Below are 18,225 nucleotides of genomic sequence, written 5' to 3'. Positions count from 1 at the left end.
ACACAAGTTCCAAATGACATAAAGAACCTATTCCAACTCCCGAAACAACAACCCAAACCTGATATCGTCGAAGTCTACTTCTAATCAAACCTATGAATTTTTCAAACCTTCAAATTGCTAATTGTTTCCAAATAAAGCCAAAACCTTCTTGAAATATCCAAATACGAATATGGGCATATGCGTAAGTCAAAATAACCATAAGAACCTATTGAAACCATAAAAATTCAAATCCAAAACTGTTTATACAAAAGTCAAACCTTGGTTAACTTTTCAACTTAAAGCTTTCAAAAATAAAACTTCTCTTCCACATCAATTTTGAACCTCTCGAACATCGAAAGAAACCATACATGCAAGTCGTAATATATCATATGAATCTATGCAAGACCTCGAACCACCGAACAGAAGGCCAACACTTAAAATGACTGATCGGGTAGTTATAGGTGCAACTTGTTCACTAGCTTGCTTCTCCTAATTAACTCCGGCTTTCGCAGAGCTATTGTGTGAAGTTTTTGCATCATGACTCTCCTTCATAGTCTCCACTTCATCACTCCAACGAACACTAGAATTATCCTTGGTCTAGGACCTTGATCCCTTTTAAGAGTTGTCAAAAGTTTGTGAAGGAATCTCCTGTAACGACTGATTTTAATTCACATTAAGAACTTTTTTAGGTGTGCCTAAAGTACTAGATACCCAATCAATAATCTTTTCATATTAGGAACCTCCCCAATCCTAGAAGACTTAATCCCTTTTTCCTTAGGATTAGGGCTAATATTTCTTGGATCCGTAGTCATAAGTTCAGGCGCTTTCTGCACTTCTCCCTTCACCTGGTCCTCATATAACACCAAAGCACTATTATTTTCCCCATCAGCAGCTAGGCATCAAAAGCATTGCCCGTTGAAATCCCATTATCATTGGCCTTTTCAGTCACATTTGCCACCTCTTTCCCAGTTGCATTGTCGATTATGTATCCCCTTTTATCTCTTTGATATTTACTCTGACGTCTTTGCATCTATACTTCTTTTGCAGGATTTTGAATTGGCTTCCCCACAACTTTACCACTAGTCAATACCTTTGTTAAGGCTGCAGTTGTTCCTATAACATCCTTCTCCTTTCCTAAATTATTGGCTGATCTACCTTCCTAAGCTTAAGATGAATGATCCAGCATTTCATTCTCCTTGTAACCTTGTTTCATACAAGTTCTACAATATTTGAGCATGTATTCATACTTGATTTTAATCTATTTTGATTCGTCTGGCCCAGTTTCATCTTCCTCTTGTATGATCTTAATTCTTTGAGGGAAATTAGATGACAAATTCACCTTTATTTTAACCTTAACACAACTAGGCTTTGTACCATTATATGTAGCCATATCAACATGCAAAGGTCTACCAATTTCACTAGCTAATGAAAAAATAAACTCCTTACCAAAGAAGTTAGGAGGCAAATCCAGAAAAGAATTCCAAGCAATGGCAATAGGGGTCTCCTTTTCAGGCTTCCACCATGGACTCCATTTAGTGCATCTCATCTTCCACATTATCTCCTTGAGATTTCAAGTAGAATGCAGATATATTCCTCCATTAATGAGAGTTTGATGAGGATGTGTGTATCCTCTATCAATCCAATCGAACAGGGGCCTTTTAACTTACATTGAAATAGAATAACTTTACGCAATTCTTGAATAACATGTTTCTCATATGAAAACTTCCCAAGAATTGCAAGTTGTAATCCTTGTTGGGCAATAGATTGTCTAACTTTTGTTTTTTTCCATCGAACAAGAGGTTCTCCATGAAGATACTCCACAGGTTTTAGGTTTACGTGGGACAGTGGTTGCATGAAAGCATTTAATGTATTGGGTTGTAGTAATTTGCATATTTTTTGGATTTTGTAGATGTTGTAGGGGGCTGTATAGATGATGAGGACGACTGACCGGCCTCCTTAAGAGGCTGGCCAGCGGCCAGAGAAGTCATGGAAGGGCAGCCATGAAAATCGCCTTCTTGTCGACTCAAAATCGCCTGTCGCCAGAGCTCTCAAGCGTGGGTTTGGGGTAGGGTTCGGGCTTAGGTTATTGGTGTTGATTGAAGTAGCAAATTCAGGCATTTTTCTGTTAAAGGAGAGGCATTATCCTACTCTATCTACTGTATCCCAGTATCTTGTTTGTATTCTAATTGTATCCTTAGTGTACAATGTATAATCATAGCATACTCGGTGCATATTCAGTGAGTATACACCAAATATATAATAAATATATATCTAATATACAATGATGGTGGAACCAACATAGTGTATAATTGGAGTATATAGTGAGTATAGATTGTATAGTCGCTACATACTGTATAATATGAGTTTTCTTTTTGCGTATTTTTTGGGTTTTTAATGGTGACTGGCTAAAGGTCCATTGATTGTTAAAAGATTGATTGAATTTATGTGAAGGAAGAAGCTCTAAGGCTCATCCATGGCTGTAAGAATGTGAGTGTATGAAAATTGGAGGAGGCTGTTGGTTTTGTAGTGATGAAGAGGGACAAGGTGGTGGGACAACAGTGAAGAGGAGGTTGAGAAAAATGAAGGGTAGAGGAAAGTTGGAGCTGTAGTGAACGAGAGAGGTTGGAAGAAGAGGAACAAGTGTGGCGGCTAGGGAGGGAGGGCCGACGCAAATATAAGTTTACTGCTTAGGATATTTTATTTGTTTTTGGCTACAACTTGTAATATAGAATTGTGGGTCAGGCGATTTTGTTAAAAAATTGGCCAAGCGGCCAACTATGTCAGAATCTCAATATCTTTTTACCCTCATGTGGGTCCTCCACACCTCCGGTTCACTTTACTAGCACCATTATACCCGAAATTAGCACAAATTAAATATAAAAACTGACAGAGGCTTTACAAAGGGGGTTAAATAGAATTTAATCTAGCAAAGGAGAAGAAATACATTAAATTTAACTCGGGGGGGTAAGGATGACAGAAATTTCAATCTGTTGCCTTTGTTTGGCACCTTCAATATATACTGTGTTCTTTGCGTAACTCACGATTCACAATCACAGTCTAATTCATCTTCTAGCTCCCTAATCAATAATTCCATCATCTTCTTATACATTGGCATATAATGATCGTTTATCATTGTCTTTGACAAACGAAGCTTACTATACAATTCTCTAGGGGTCTCATATATCCCAACATTGTCTTCAGTTGGACAAGCATGTTCCAGATCACTCGTCTCCGATGATGGTATAGAAACCATATGCATTATTCTTCCAGGAGGGTAAAAATGGTGGTTATCTGACATATCTGATGGAGATATTGGTGTTTGGTTTTCAGCTGCATCAGCCAGCACTTTCTCCTCTTCAGCAATTTCTTCTGCTGCAGCAGCTGCTTCTTGATCACGGACATCAGCTTCAAGCTCCTGCCTTTGCAGCTCCCTCTCCAATTCATACCACAATTCACCTTCGGTGATATCTTCTATGGTGGAAGTACCAATTGCTTTATCCACTCCAGCAGCATCTTCCTCTTCATCGGTTTCATCTTGTCCAGATCCACTGCTCGAAGAACAATATTCGACTTTGTTCCCATCAGGAACACTGCTTACCACTTCACTCACAAACGTTTCACATGTTCTTGGAGCTATAAGGGGTGCGTCAGAGAATTCATCTGGTTTGGAGTTTGCCGATGGGGACACAACACGACGACGCATGCCCATACAGGTCCATGATGATAAAGAGGAGCGTGTCTTGACAACTGCGTGGGCAACATCTTGTGCCCGCTTCATCACCACCTGCACATTAAGGCAATAAAATCAGCGTTCCTGCCATGAAAAATTAAGGAGACAGAAAGTAGAAGATGTGGCAAACATAATTAACCTGAAAGTTTCATTGGCAATATCCTATTAATATTTCACCTTAACTCCATCTACGAATAACAACTTATCCAGAACTATAAAGATATAATTACTACTGATCCTGAAAACTCAAGTTAGAATTACATAATCCATTTATTCACAAACTTAATGCTGTGCATCATTCAATAAGGGAAATTAGGACTAACAAGTTGAAGAGGGGCAAAGCCAGTGGAAGGCCCCAACTTCCTACCTGAGTACTGCTTGAGACAGGACGGAGAAGTGCACCTGCACCAGCAACCCTTGCTTTTGCTACAGCGATAGAAGGTAGACGAGAACCAAGAGCAGTGGCAGATCGATAAATAACCTTCAAAACCCTATTGCGCTCAACTTGGTCACGTAGATCATTCACCCAGGATGACGCAGTCACCTGAAAATGATTATTTTGAAGTTAGAAATTACAGCATATCCAAGATAAGACTGAAGTTTATGAATTCAAGTAATGAGTCATACCTCAGAACGAAGAACATCTATAGAAGCGGTTGAGAAAGTTGGCACCAGATCAGAACCATTAATTATTGTAGTGATAAAGTGCTTTCCTGACTCCGCCAACTCCCACGTCATACAAGCAGCTGTGCAACACTAACACAGTAAGAATATAGGAAAGAAAACCACATCAAGGCATTTGGATTCACAGGCTAAGATGCAAGAGATGCTAATTTAGCAAGGAGACAAACACCATAGTTGTACATTAAAAATTGGAGGCATGGCACAAAGAGGAAAAGATATTGTGCTATTATAAGCCTCAACCTATCCAAAAAGCATCAGAGTTGCAGAGTATTAAGAGAAAGATCATTTTATTAATTTCATAAACTCCAATATCGAAAACAACAGAATAAACAGATCACACACGAATAAGTTTACCAAAGTACTGCAAATAGTTCAGAGTACTTACACAGCATAAAAAGTGGCACAAAATCAAAGCCTGGTAGAAAAGTCAAGTGAAGGAGACTACTTGTTTGGATAATATGTGGGATGCAGTCAAGTAAAGGAGATAAAGGAGATTGAAGATTTTCGCATTTTTCCTGGTCAAGGTATATGACGAGACAATAGGTCGTTTTGAGTACTAGCTTCCCCTTTTGTGTTTCGAGACCTTCCATAGTTTTATTTGATGATTTATGACTTGCATGTGTGGACCATATCGATTTATGACTTGCGTGTGTGGTCCGTATCGATTTCCGGAAAGTTTAAATGTGAATTTTTAAAAATGTGATTTTTGACCTCAGATAGGTGTTTTGACGATTCCGGTAGGTTCGTATGATGATTTTGGACTTGTACACATGTTTAGTTGCAGTGTCGGGTGACCCAAGGTCGTTTCGGCACATTATGTGCAATGTTGAAAATTTGAGTTTGAACTTTGAAAATCTTGAGTTTTGATAATCGATTCTTGATTTTAGATGTTATTTTGATGATTTGAGCTTGCGAGCGAGTTGCTATGAAGTTATTACACTTGTGTGGATGTTCGGATTGCAGCCCGAGGGGTTTGGGTGAGTTTAGAATAGGTTGCGGACTGTTTTGCATAGCTTTTGTGTTTGCTGGTGTTGTTGGTCTATAGATCTCGCATTCGCAAGGGTCTGTTCGCAAATGCAAACCTCACATTTGCGAGAAAATGCTCGCATTTGCAATGCTGGGAAAGGGGATGGCAACTTCGCTTTTGTGAATTGGCCGGGCTTCACAATTGCGAGGAATTGGTAGCAATTTCCTATGTTGTGCGGACTCTCCAAAATGTAGTTGCACCCGTATCGGATCCTTCAAAAATCCACTACTATTGGAGGATCCGACACGTATCCTGCCACATTTTCGAAGAGTCCGAGCAACATAGGCAATTGCAACACTGGGAGTTGAGGAGCAGCTTCGCACTCAGTCCGCTTTTGGAATGGGCTAGTTCTTCGCAAATGCAAAGGTTTAGTCGCATTTGCGACATCTGGGAGGCTCAGGCTCCGATCGCATTTGCGATCAGTGGTTCGCATTTGCGAACAACGCAATTGCGAACAAGAGTTCGACTTTACACTATTTTTGAGACCTAGACTCTATAGAGGTGATTTTTGGAGAGCAATTTCTTCTCAACTTCATAGGTTAGTAAGTTTAACTTGCTTCTATTCAATTTCCATTACATTTTCATGAATTTTCACTATCAAAACTAAGATTTCATAGGGTAGAAACTGGGGTTGTGTGTAGAAATTAAGGATTTCGGGACTTAGCTTATTTTATATTATTTTTGAGACCTAGACTCCATAGAGGCGACTTTTGGAGAGTAAGTTCTTCCCAACTTCATAGGTTAGCAATCCTGAATTGTTTTTATTCAATTTCCATTACTTTTTCATGAATTTCATTATCAAATCTAAGATTCATAAAGTCCAAATCGGGGTTTTTGGGTAGAAATTATGGATTTTATAAAATTGAGATTTAGACTTCAAATTGTGGTCGGATCTCGAAACAAATAACATATTTGGATTCGGGGATGAATTGGTAATCGGGATTTGGTCTTAATTTCAGATTGCAAGCACATGGGTCTGGGTTGACTTTATGTTGACTTTTCTTATGTTAAAGATGGAGTCTTTTTCTTACGAGGGTAATTTATAAAATTTGTTTTGACTTGTTTGAACAACAATTGACTAGATTCGGGTGGTTTGGAGGCTTGTTCTAAAGGGAAAGCCGTGTTGAGTTGTTGATCTTGTTCTGGAATGGGGTAAGTATCGTGGTTAACTTTGATTTGAGGGAATTAGGACATGACTGGTCTATTTGCTACGTGATCTATGTGTGGGAACGGCATATATGCAAGGTGACGAGTGTATATGCGTTGTCATGGGTTAAGCATGCGCGGTGTATTACTTTACTTTACGTCTTTAATTATGCCATGTCTATACTTATTTCATGTTATTATTTGCTAGGTGCTCATACGTGATACATGTTTTACTTGATATATGTGTCCCTTCTTGGTAGATGTCCTAAATTGTTACACCTTTAATTGTTATGTGCTCTTACATGTTATTAGATAAATGCTTTTACCTATCTCATGCCTTTACTTGCCTTATTGCCTTTACTTGTTTCCTGTTTCACTCTACTATGATATATTGGATTGCCTTAGAGAATTATGCATTTTATGTTGTGAGATTTGCCATATGTGGTTGTTACTGATATATATTGGATCGGGTTGCATGCCGCGACGGAAAAGATGTTATATAACTATTCTTGGTTGTTATACTCCAGTGTCGTGTTATGTTTCGAGGTTGTGACGTGATGTTATTCTGGGGCCCTCTGTTATCTACTTTTTTTATTCCGTTCGTTATATAGTTATCTGTTTCTTTACACTGTTATTGTTTCTTTGTTTATTACTCGTACAAGTTTACAGTTAGTATTTTATCATAGCCTCATCACTACTTCATCGAGGTTATGCTTAATACTTAATGAGTACATGGGGTCGGTTGTACTCATACTACGGTTCTACACTTCTTGTGCATCCCGGTGTTGGTCCAAGCGGCGTTCAGAGGTGATTGCTCTGACCTTGTCCCAGGAGACTTGAGGTAGTGTTGTTTGGCATTCGCAGACCCTGCAGTCCCCTTCCTATCTTTTACTATTGTTTATTTTACCAGACAGTATTGTATTTTCCATTTTAGACACAGATTCTGGGGATAGTTTTAGACAGAGATTGTACATCTATTAAAAATTTATGCTATTTCACCCTTTATTATTGTTAATGCCTCTTTAGTTGTTAAACTGTTTTTGTCATTGTGCTAAGGTTGGTTGCCTAGCAAGCGGATGTTAGGCGCCATCAAGAACCCATGGTTGAGATTTTGGGTCGTGACAAGATATTCTGATTTAGGCTTTGTCAAGAATGCCATTTGTTTTGTGCCTCGCAGATAAGCATATCAACAAAAAGAAGATAGAAATTAGGTAGTAGTCCCCAATCATATTCTAAAATGATACCATTGGATTTTTGTTTGAGCACATGTCCAGCGTCCGACGAGTGTACATAATACACAACCTAAAGGGAACGGCGTTGTATTAGTTACAAAGATATCCTAGAGAAAGGTATAGAACACTTCAGAGAGCTAATTTTCACCACCCACCTTCAAAGGCTTCCATGAGGTGCACTTTGCACTAAGGCACTAAACGGTCGTTTGGTAGGAGGTATTAGAAAAAACAATGTAAGCATTAGCTTTGTGCATTACTAATCCTTTGTTTGGTACATTTTTTCAACTTATCCTATTTGGTATTGTCTTATGTGTAACTAATACATAGCAAACCATGGTATTAGCAATGCAAGGGTTTTTAATACTTGCATAAACATGGTTAAAGACATAATTGCCCCTCAAATCCCTCAAAACCTATTCCAAATACTTTTCGTCATATTTTGAATGTTTTATATTGTAATATTTTAATTAATTTTTCCTCTTTAGCATTCTACTATAATCAAAATAATACATATTTAATACTAAATTGATGTTGAATTCGTTCAAACTATAAAGTGAAGTTTTCTTTATTTGATAAAAATCTACTCTTTTTTAAAAAAAATGGTATTTTGTATTATATGTCTTGCGATCAAAAGTTTTCTTCTCTTTTAACATTAATATTTCAATTAGTTTTCTCTTTTAATTTTGCTCCCCTGTAAAAAAAAAAAAAACTGGCTTTAGAAAGAGTAAAGAATGCGGAGGGTAATAAAACTCTTGCAATAAAAATAGTGTATAAAGTTAAAGAATGTTGAGGGTATTTTTGTAAACAACCAATTTTTTTTAAAATTATGTAATGCTCTGATACATCAACCAAACAATGGATAAGAAATAATCTCAACATAACTAATGTCAGCATAACTAATCCCAACATTACTAATACCAACACTATCAATATACCTTATTCAACACTACTCTTATACCTCCTATCAACGACCCCTAAAGGTGTGCGTCATATCAACTATGGGTCTATGTTGAAGAGAGCGGCATTAAACAACAAAATATGCACCTAATCATTTTTTTTAATTCTTTTTCTCTATAGAATTCTTTGGGTTTATTTGCAAAAGCCACAACAGACTTAAACACTATTTTTACTATTTGCCTTTTGACTCTACTAATGTGTAATCTCAAAATTGCACAGCAAAGCCTTAAAGTCATCTAGCTGCTACCCAGGAAGCAATTTCTTTTGACAACACAATTTACACAAACCACTTTGCAATGTTTGCTCTACTATCATTTTTTTATTCCCTTTTGTTTTTGGTGTCATAGAAGTGCAGAATCAGATTTTCTCCAGTTACATGTTTAGGGACCACCTCACAAATTGTCTAAACAAGTTGTCTCTTAATGCACCATATGTTTGCCCCATAATGATGAAATTTTCTACAAAATTTTGTCTACATATTACACTAGCTTTCTACCTTTTTATCAGGTTTCAAGAGACTAGAAAACTTGTCCAATTCAACAACCCTTTCACACATTTTTGTTATGCTCCCACATAGAGTTATATTTCCAAATTTTAGGAGCTAAAATAAGATAATTAATGTGATTCTTTTTTTTTTTGGATATCTAAAACTCCTTGAGGACCATATTGGCGCACCGCGCACTGATCAAAACTCGATGGATATTGGGCCCATCGCTCAACCCTTCTCCACTTAAATACCAGACGTTTGCCTGCGGCAAGGTACGACCCCATGACATTCCCCTAACCCACACATCACGTGTTGTGTCCTTACCACTAGACCAAAGCCTTGGGGCAATATTGCAAGCTGTTTTCCTCAAAGTGTTTCGAGGAAAAAATTTTAAATCCAATGACGTTTCAGACCTCCCCAAAAACAGTCGGTCAAAACAAATAGTTCTGCCAAAAGTTTAGCTAGTACGTGTGATACATGCTCTCAGCTCAGTTTTCAATCTTTTTTTTTTTACAAAAATCTCAGTCATTCAATTTCATTTTCATTTCAGGAAACACAATTAACAATGTAGGCAGTCCCTAGTCTCCTCTTCCAGTTTGCAATAATATGTTGTTTTACCATGATCACTTCAAAGTAATACCGCATCACTATGGAAGAACTTTGGACGTTCAAAACCTGGAAAATACTGAATCGACCACATCCAACCTTTGCAATTTCCAAAGAAAACCTATACTGAGCAAACAGATATGTCTATTCCGAGATGACCAGTTTTAATAGTCGGTTCCTTTCTCATTCAAACTTAGAACCTTTCTTGAGATCTAACTATATGTGTAGTTTATAATTTACAAATAGAACTTAAAAGCTAGTGACATGAAATAACAAACAACTCAAGATAGAACATTTGGCATTTCTAAAAAGCAAATACAGTTAAAGAGTTTCTTATGAAAGAATTCATTGTTCAACCAATTGAGCATTGACTTTCAGAAATTTTTTGATTCCAACTTCACAATTTCCAGATAACATAGATTTGTTGAAAGCAGTATCATAGATTGAAATATTGGTCTTACAGATGTATCATAAACTCAACTTTTTGAAGAAATGTAAGAAGATGAAATGTATGTATATTTATCACAAATATTAGAACTCAATTGGAAATAGCCATTTAAAATAGAAAAGTTTCAGAAAGCCACTCTAGTTTAGCACTTAATAGAACCTAAATCATTTTGGTAGGACCTAGAAGCCCAACAAGGGCAAATAAGAGGACTTCTAATTTCACTTAAAAATTCACTAAAGAATCTGGAAAAAGGCATGGATGAGAGAATGTTCTACATTCCTCCTTGTCACCTACAATTCTCATATACGAGGTACAGATATGTCAACCTAGCAACCATAATAGAAGAAAAATAAACCTTTCAACTTTTAAACAGAGATCTGCAACTGGAGCAGAAAGAAACACACCTGGTGCAAAAGTGACACAGGTGCTTGACGAAAGTTCTTTTTGCTCACGAAGGATATAGGTCAGAAGTGCAGCAGTACCACCACCAAGTGAATGCCCAACAATCTGAAAGTTCAAAACTAGGGTTACAGCATTGATATTAAGCACTAAAAACTCGAAATACGAATTCATGTGCAGTAATTCACTTTAAAACTAAATAACCTGACTTTTGAAAGTATATTAACATTATGTATCGACTCAAGAATTGCCATTATATTAATATATATCAGGTATGTTCAGAATATTTACATGGTACCAACAAAGGTAATGACTACTGTTTCTTTTGATAAGCAAAGGTAATGCTTACTTTTATAAAGCTATCTGCATAATAATCTCAGTCCGTCCCCCTTATCCCCAAGATATGAAAAGCAACAAGAACGAAAGGACACATGACTGTGTGATTAATGTACATCAAAAGAATAGAAGGAACGTCGAAGGTGACTTTGTGACTTGCTCTTTGGAGGAGAACAGTAACTGGTACTCCGAAATTTAAGATAAATCTAAATGAACAACAGGAAGGAGATGCAATCACAGTATGTAACATAAGGTTGTATCAGAAATATCCAAATGAAAGCAAATCTCATGGTACATCAATGACAATCTCCAAAATGGGAGTAACAAGAAACGTTGAACTACAATCATAACTTGTCGAATCTTCCAATTTTAACATGTAAGACTATGCCATCTTTCAGTATAAACAAGTCAATGAATGAAAAGACGCATCAAAAACAACTCACAATCTCCATGTTCAACAGGAAAAAGGATAAGAATAACGACGTGAATATTAACTTTTACCTTTATGTCATACTCAGGATTTTCGTCAAGAGCCTTGACCAAGAAAGGCATACTAAGCTTGGCAATCCACCTAGCAGCAGCAACCATCCCACAATGAGCGTATCCCAAAACAAGACTGCTAATCCCACCATCATCTAAAACTGAATGGTGGAAAGGTACAACAGCACCTGTTGCTGCAGTCAGGGTATCTTTGATGCTATGAGTGCCCCGAATTAGAAGAAGGAAACATTTTAAATTTCTGTCTCTTATAATTGTAAAGGCGGGCTTAAGAAGCTGCAAACAAAAACTTCAAAATCTTAGTTTTGACAATCAAAACACTACTATAAAGTTGTGAAATAAATCCAAATAGCAGGGTAGTGGTAATGCAATTACATACTCCCGCTTTAGGTTTCTGAAGGAGGACATCTTCTTGAGAGTAGCCAGCAGACTCCAAAAACACAGGAAATGGCTTCTTTGAAAAAAGCATACAGAGTGTCACCAACCTTAAGTAATGATACAACTGAGCAATAATCTCAGCACCCTTTAGTTGCACACAGCTTTCCCCAGCATATACACTTGCAACTGGTGCATTTCCCTTCAAGATCATAAATACATATGAAACTGAGGTAGAATTCAAGCATAACAAAACACAGATATAAAACACTCCACAACTATTGCAACCCTGCATTTATAAAACACGATCGCTCTCTCAAAGAAAAAATAACACTGAGGACCTTGGGCCTGAATTTCAAGGCACTAAAGAGTGCAGCATCTAGAATTTCTTCACAAACAGGATGACACACAAATACCAGAAAAAGGCAAAAACACATAACTAAAGAGAAGTAATAACAGACAGAACATCCATCAAAAGCAGCAGTAGCATCATCTTGGCTATCAGAAACCTTCCCAAATGATATATTCATCACTATCACTTAAGAATGTCAGAGTATAATATGACAAAACCAAGGTCAGGATTGGATGTCCCCGCTGGTGACATGCTTAAGTTAATCCCAATTCTAACAGGAAATTGCGACAAAGTCACAAAGATACCCTCAATTGCATAGTTTGTTGCATAGTTTGCTAAAATCTGGTAGCTATAAACCTACAATGGGCTAACTATGCTCTAAAAGTGAACACAATTTTCTGATAAAGCTCTACAAGCGTACACAATGATGTACTGAACACAATGGCGGAGCCAGGATTGTAATTAAGGGGAGCAAAATATAAAGAAACAAACACACCAAGAAGTCAAGGGGTATCATTATATAGTATATATACAATAACAACAACTGCAACCCAGTAAAATCCCACTAGTGGGGTCTGGAGAGGATATTGTGTATGCAGACCTTACCCCTAACCGGAAGGAGTAGAGAGACTGTTTTCGAAAGACCCTCGGCTCAAGAAAACAAAAAGACAAAAGGAGACAATATTAGTATCACCACAGAAATCGTAGGAAAAATAGGAACATGAAATCCTGAAGAAAGATGCAAAGCAAAAGCGATAACTAGTAAATAGGTCATGCACTGGAAAGCAAAATAATAAGACACAACATTGCCACTAGCTATCTTAGACAAAGCCCTACCAGACTAGTCTCACAAAGGTACGAAGTAAGGCAAGACTCAACTACCTACTAACCTAAACCCTAATACTCGACCTCCACGTCTTCGTATCAAATGTCATGTCCTCGGAAATCTGAAGCCTCGTCATATCTTGCCTGATCACCTCTCCCCAATATTTCTTAGGCCACCCTTTACCTCTTCTCGTGCCCTCCACAACCAGTCACTCACACCTCCTTACCGGAGCATCTGGGCTTCTCCTCTTAACATGCCCGAACCATTTGAGCCTCGCTTCCCGCATCTTGGCATCAATGGGAGCCACGTGCACCATCTCCCGAATATCCTCATTTCTAATCTTATCCATTCTAGTGTGCCCGCACATCCACCTCAACATCCTCATTTCTGCTATTTTTATCTTTTGGATATGTGAGTTCTTAACAGGCCAACACTCAGCCCCATACATCATCGCCGGTCTAATCATCACTTTATATTATAAAGTACATATACATATTTTAAAAAAAATTATCGAGCTATACCGTGTAATTTTCCGGCGAAGGCATGTGGTTTCGCCACTAACTGAACATACAGCAAAGCAGTTTAATTTTCAAGTAGGAGTATCAATTAAAGTATGTACTGGAAGCAATAAAGAATACTATATTTTTCACTCAATTTTATTTATTCAAGCATTCCTCTAGCTAATTTGAACACAACTACTTTTGATGGCAGGAAGTTCACCATAGTGGAAAATGTATTTATGTTGGTTTATTAAAAAATAAAAGCAAAAGGATGCAACACGAAATTATTCAGATAGAATAGGACTTGATGAGAAATCAGTCCATTCACATACATCACATTGACTCCCATTCACCGAGCAGTAAAAACAACTGGCGAGAAAAGATTCTAACTTTACAAACTCAACACTTATGAATCAATCAACTATAACTCACTTCCAAAATAATTGAGATAGACTAAATGAATCATCTATATCCACTTGTCCCTATCCGGGCATATCTCATTCGGGTACTGGTTAATGAATTTTTCCATTCGAGATTCCGCCTTTAGGAGCTTAAACTTACTAATAGATCAACCAACTACACTTTCAATCCCAACCAGTTCAAAGTCAGCTATATATAAATCTCTATATCACTTCCACTCTATTCGCCCACTTCATTCCAATATTGGTACACAACTTCATCATTAATCCAACGCTAAAGTATCAAATAAGAGCTTAGAAGTATAGAAGATAAGCTCACCTGTCTTCGGATAAGGTAATTGATCCCAAAAGCCAAGTCACCGATAGGCCATTTCCCAAGTGTTTCCGAATATGTAAACCGAAGAGTTTCACACAACGTTGAAATTGTTTCGAGCCACGTGGCCGGAGCTTGAGCTGGCCTCCGTGATAATCTCCGCTTCACAGATCTGCTTGCTGCTTTCGAGTAATCTCCACTTTCTTCCTCCTCTCCTTCCTTCGCCGTTGTTAATCGGCGACTCAGCACATAGTACAACAAAACCACCGCCCCCGCCGCCGTAGCCACCGTCGTCGCGGCCATTCTCAGATTATTATACGATTCAGTTGTCAAATCACAGCCCTAAATTAATCCGTGTTTGGTGATCTGTATATCACGATTCTCACTGTACACCTAATATCCGGCACAAACTCAGATCAATGCTGTGCTCACTGTAAACCTAATTTTGCAGTAGCCTTATATCAAAGCTATATATAAATATGAATTTCCGAATTTCAGATAAATCAAGATCGGATTGAAAAATTAGGGCTTTGGTGAAATTGAATAGAGGAAGAAGTGAAATAAATTATTGTTTACACGTACATTATAATATGATACAAATTATAGGTATATGATTTCGGAAAGTGTTCATGAAGACATCATACACACGCTTTCGCGAAAGGAGCTTGAGGGAGACGATAAACGCCCAAACGGAAATGAGACGGGAGTTTGCTTTTGCGGTAACGTCAGATGGCATCCGTGCTGAGCCCGGGCCCAAATTCAACTCTTAAAAGTAATACATATGATTAAAAAAACAATTTGTATTATGTTTTTAAGTTTTCACCAAATATCTTATTTCTTCTGATAAAAAACAATCACGTGTACTCAAATTATAACCAAGATAAATTTCAAATCCACTGGTACGTTTTTAGTCGTGTATTCCTTGTGAATCTTGAATTGATATATCATGTGTCATATTTAAGAGATTTGCTTAGAACTCGTATCAACACAACAAAGAAACAAATCTAATTCCCTTATGTTTGAACTCACATGGCCTTAGTTTGCTGATTGCTACCTTTAAAATGCAAGATTCTATTTTTATTCAGACGTAAGAATAACGTGGACATCCAACGGACATAATCAATATAAATTTGGAGGTTCATATTTTTACTTAAAGGTAACAATATCTCATATATTTATGATCAAAATATCTTGTTGATGTTGTATAGATCTTAGCTTTTGGATATTTGTTCCTATGCTACATATTGTAGGATAGACAAACATATCAGTTTTAGTTTAAACTCCAAAAAATTCAAAATCTAACGATAATGATAATAATTATAAAATATATATTTCTTTGAAACGTACAATTTTGATTTCTAAAAATTAAATCGGAATGATCTTTGAAACGGAAAAGAAAAAACACAAAGTTATGTTTTGAAAATAAAAATCAAACCAACATATTTTATACAAAATCAAAAAACTGTTTAAAAGGCCAAAAAAACTAACCAAGATTTTTTTTTCTTTAAGAATAAGTTTAAAAGAAACAAAACCAAAATCAAATTGAAATTAGGCAAAGAAGACCAAGGAGACACACCTTTGTTGATACCCCTGGGAATAACATTACTTAAATTCCTACCATCTCCTTAACAGATAAATAAAACTATAAATATCCACACACCAAAATAAAGTTTATAATTATTAGGCTCAATATGTTTCACTCCTCTTGTTAATATTTGAACTGTTTCACTTTTAAAGGATGTGTTTATGCTAATGTAGCGATAAAATTATGAAGACTGATGAATAGGAGTTTGGATGCTTACAATTATTTTTTTAATTTGTAAAGGTAAAAGGTATATATAAGCTATAGTACTTTAACAATTCTAATTATAGAACCAAATATTTTGGTTAAGATGCAACCATGACTCCATTTGAAGACTTAAGAAAGTCCAAAAAGTTAGTTTTATTTACGAAATATATGAGGGCATCTATTGTAATAAAAGGTTAATTTAGGGTGAGAAGGGATAGTAGAAAGATAAGTGTACTATCTCCTATAAAAAAACCATAAAATTACAAAATAGGACTTAAAGGTAGTATTATTAACTCAACACCCACAAAATTAATAAAGTAAAAAGATAGTATTATTAACTTAACACCCACAACTTTAAGGATAATAGTTTTGAAAAGTTGAATGTGAGGACGACAAAATCTTTGGGTTGTCTCTTATTAATAATATATATATATATATATATATATATATATATATATATATATATATATATAATATTTTGTAAAAAGATAATTTCGTAGAAAATTAGCTACACATTAAAATTTAAAATAAATAAATAAATAGGTTGTGATAAGGTAATTAGGTACTAGTGAAAGCTCTATTAGTAAAGTATTGTTTGCCTCGGTCATATAATGCTCTAGATATGAAAATGTGCTAGTTTCTGGATACGTGCGTTGACGTGTATCTTAATCGATCAGTATAAATTTCTTATCCCATGCCAATGAGTTCAAAATCCAATGTCAAGCCCGAAATGATGAATTATATATGAGCATCGACTAACATTTTATTTAATAGGTCTATGTTATAGTGTTATAGGAAAATATGATGGTTAGGAATCCTTTATTATTTTAACCTAATCGCTATTTGGACTTTGGAAAAAAATTTCTTTATCAATATACTATTTGTTCTACACACACATTCCAAATCTTTTCCGATACCTCCCAAGAAAAATCTTGTATTTGGATCCCAAATTGATGGGTTAGTATGGGATTATCCATGTAGACCGAATTGTCTCACGACGTTCTGAATCCAGCTCACGTACTGTTTTTATGGGCGAACAACCCAATCCTTGGAACATGCTACAGTCCCAGGTGGTAAAAAGCCGATATCGAGGTGCCAAACCTTCCCATCGATGTGAGCTCTCTCCGAAACCAAAAGTTAGAATTTTGGTAGATAGAGACCCCATAAAAACTTTGCTCGAGGAATTGCAATACCGGGCCATTTGAGGTAATTCGAAATTATTCGAATTGTGTAACATCAATTACTATCATTGATAAGCGATTGACCTAAAGCAGGAACGACGTTCTGTAGAATATAAGACTCATGCTCTTTTAGGTTCTTTAAATTCCATGGGTGGTATAGCTACCGAGATCAATACAGTCAGTTATGTCTCTCCTAGAAGTTGGTTAGCTAAAATTCTTTGAATTCCCGGGCGATTGCACAAAAAATCGAATTTAACCTTCTAAAAATCTTTTTGGGCTTTGGATTGATCCAAAAATAGCTTTTTTTCAACTTGCATATGTAATGATTAGTTGTTCAACTTGCACATTCACTTATTAGTTGTTCAAATTGCACATTCACTTAGGTAGGTATAATGTAAATGAAATTAACTTTGACTTTATCATTGTTATGATTATAAAGGATGTTCTTAGTGTATGTTCTATTATGACATTTTAATTAATTTGTCATAATCACATTTCTTATTGTGGACATTTATATGGCTTTTAAAAATATAACGTATAATTATTAGTGTGAGAAAATACATGATACAAATACAAGTCATGAAAGGAATTTTTATTGTGAACATTGATATTGCTTTTGAAAATATAATATACATTTATCTATGTGAGAGAACATGTCATACAAAATACAAGCCAACACTATGAATGCACATGATCGAAAGTATGACGAACTTTCCAATCAAAACATAGTTTAATAATTAGAATTAGATGCATTAAGGATATGTGTGTGTATATATATATATATATATATATATATATTTATTAGCAAATCCTCAATGATTTAATTCCCCTTTCAAGCAATTTAGTTTGCTAATATTGGTTTATCTTTCACTTGCAGAGTCATCACATACTCGCAAAAATATATATTAATATTTTAATTTTCACAACAAACAATACTCATC

The 18,225-nt window shown here is 36.1% G+C and overlaps 1 protein-coding gene across 1 annotated transcript; it reads right to left on the bottom strand.

Moving 5' to 3' along the window:
* Positions 1–2,950: 2,950 nt before the first annotated feature.
* LOC104228173 (uncharacterized) lies at positions 2,951–14,825 on the bottom strand. The gene is made up of 7 exons (XM_009780580.2): positions 14,321–14,825; positions 11,909–12,106; positions 11,533–11,805; positions 10,701–10,803; positions 4,337–4,455; positions 4,077–4,253; positions 2,951–3,763 (listed from the first exon to the last, which is right to left on the bottom strand). The coding sequence occupies exons 1-7, from the start codon at positions 14,615–14,617 to the stop codon at positions 3,017–3,019; spliced, it is 1,914 nt and encodes a 637-aa protein (XP_009778882.1). The 5' UTR covers positions 14,618–14,825; the 3' UTR covers positions 2,951–3,016.
* Positions 14,826–18,225: the final 3,400 nt, after the last annotated feature.

This window comes from Nicotiana sylvestris, chromosome 1 (assembly GCF_000393655.2).
Source record: "Nicotiana sylvestris chromosome 1, ASM39365v2, whole genome shotgun sequence".
NCBI classification, from domain to species: domain Eukaryota; kingdom Viridiplantae; phylum Streptophyta; class Magnoliopsida; order Solanales; family Solanaceae; genus Nicotiana; species Nicotiana sylvestris.
This window is presented reverse-complemented; position numbering and strand designations above follow the sequence as displayed.

Excerpts from the sequence above, each read along its gene's own strand:
- LOC104228173 (XM_009780580.2), bottom strand. The coding sequence starts at position 14,617 with ATGGCCGCGACGACGGTGGCTACGGCGGCGGGGGCGGTGGTTTTGTTG. Across the intron at positions 10,804-11,532 it reads ATCCTGAGTATGACATAAAG|ATTGTTGGGCATTCACTTGG; the intron begins GTAAAAGTTAAT and ends TTGAACTTTCAG. Across the intron at positions 3,764-4,076 it reads CTGTCTCAAGCAGTACTCAG|GTGGTGATGAAGCGGGCACA; the intron begins GTAGGAAGTTGG and ends CTTAATGTGCAG.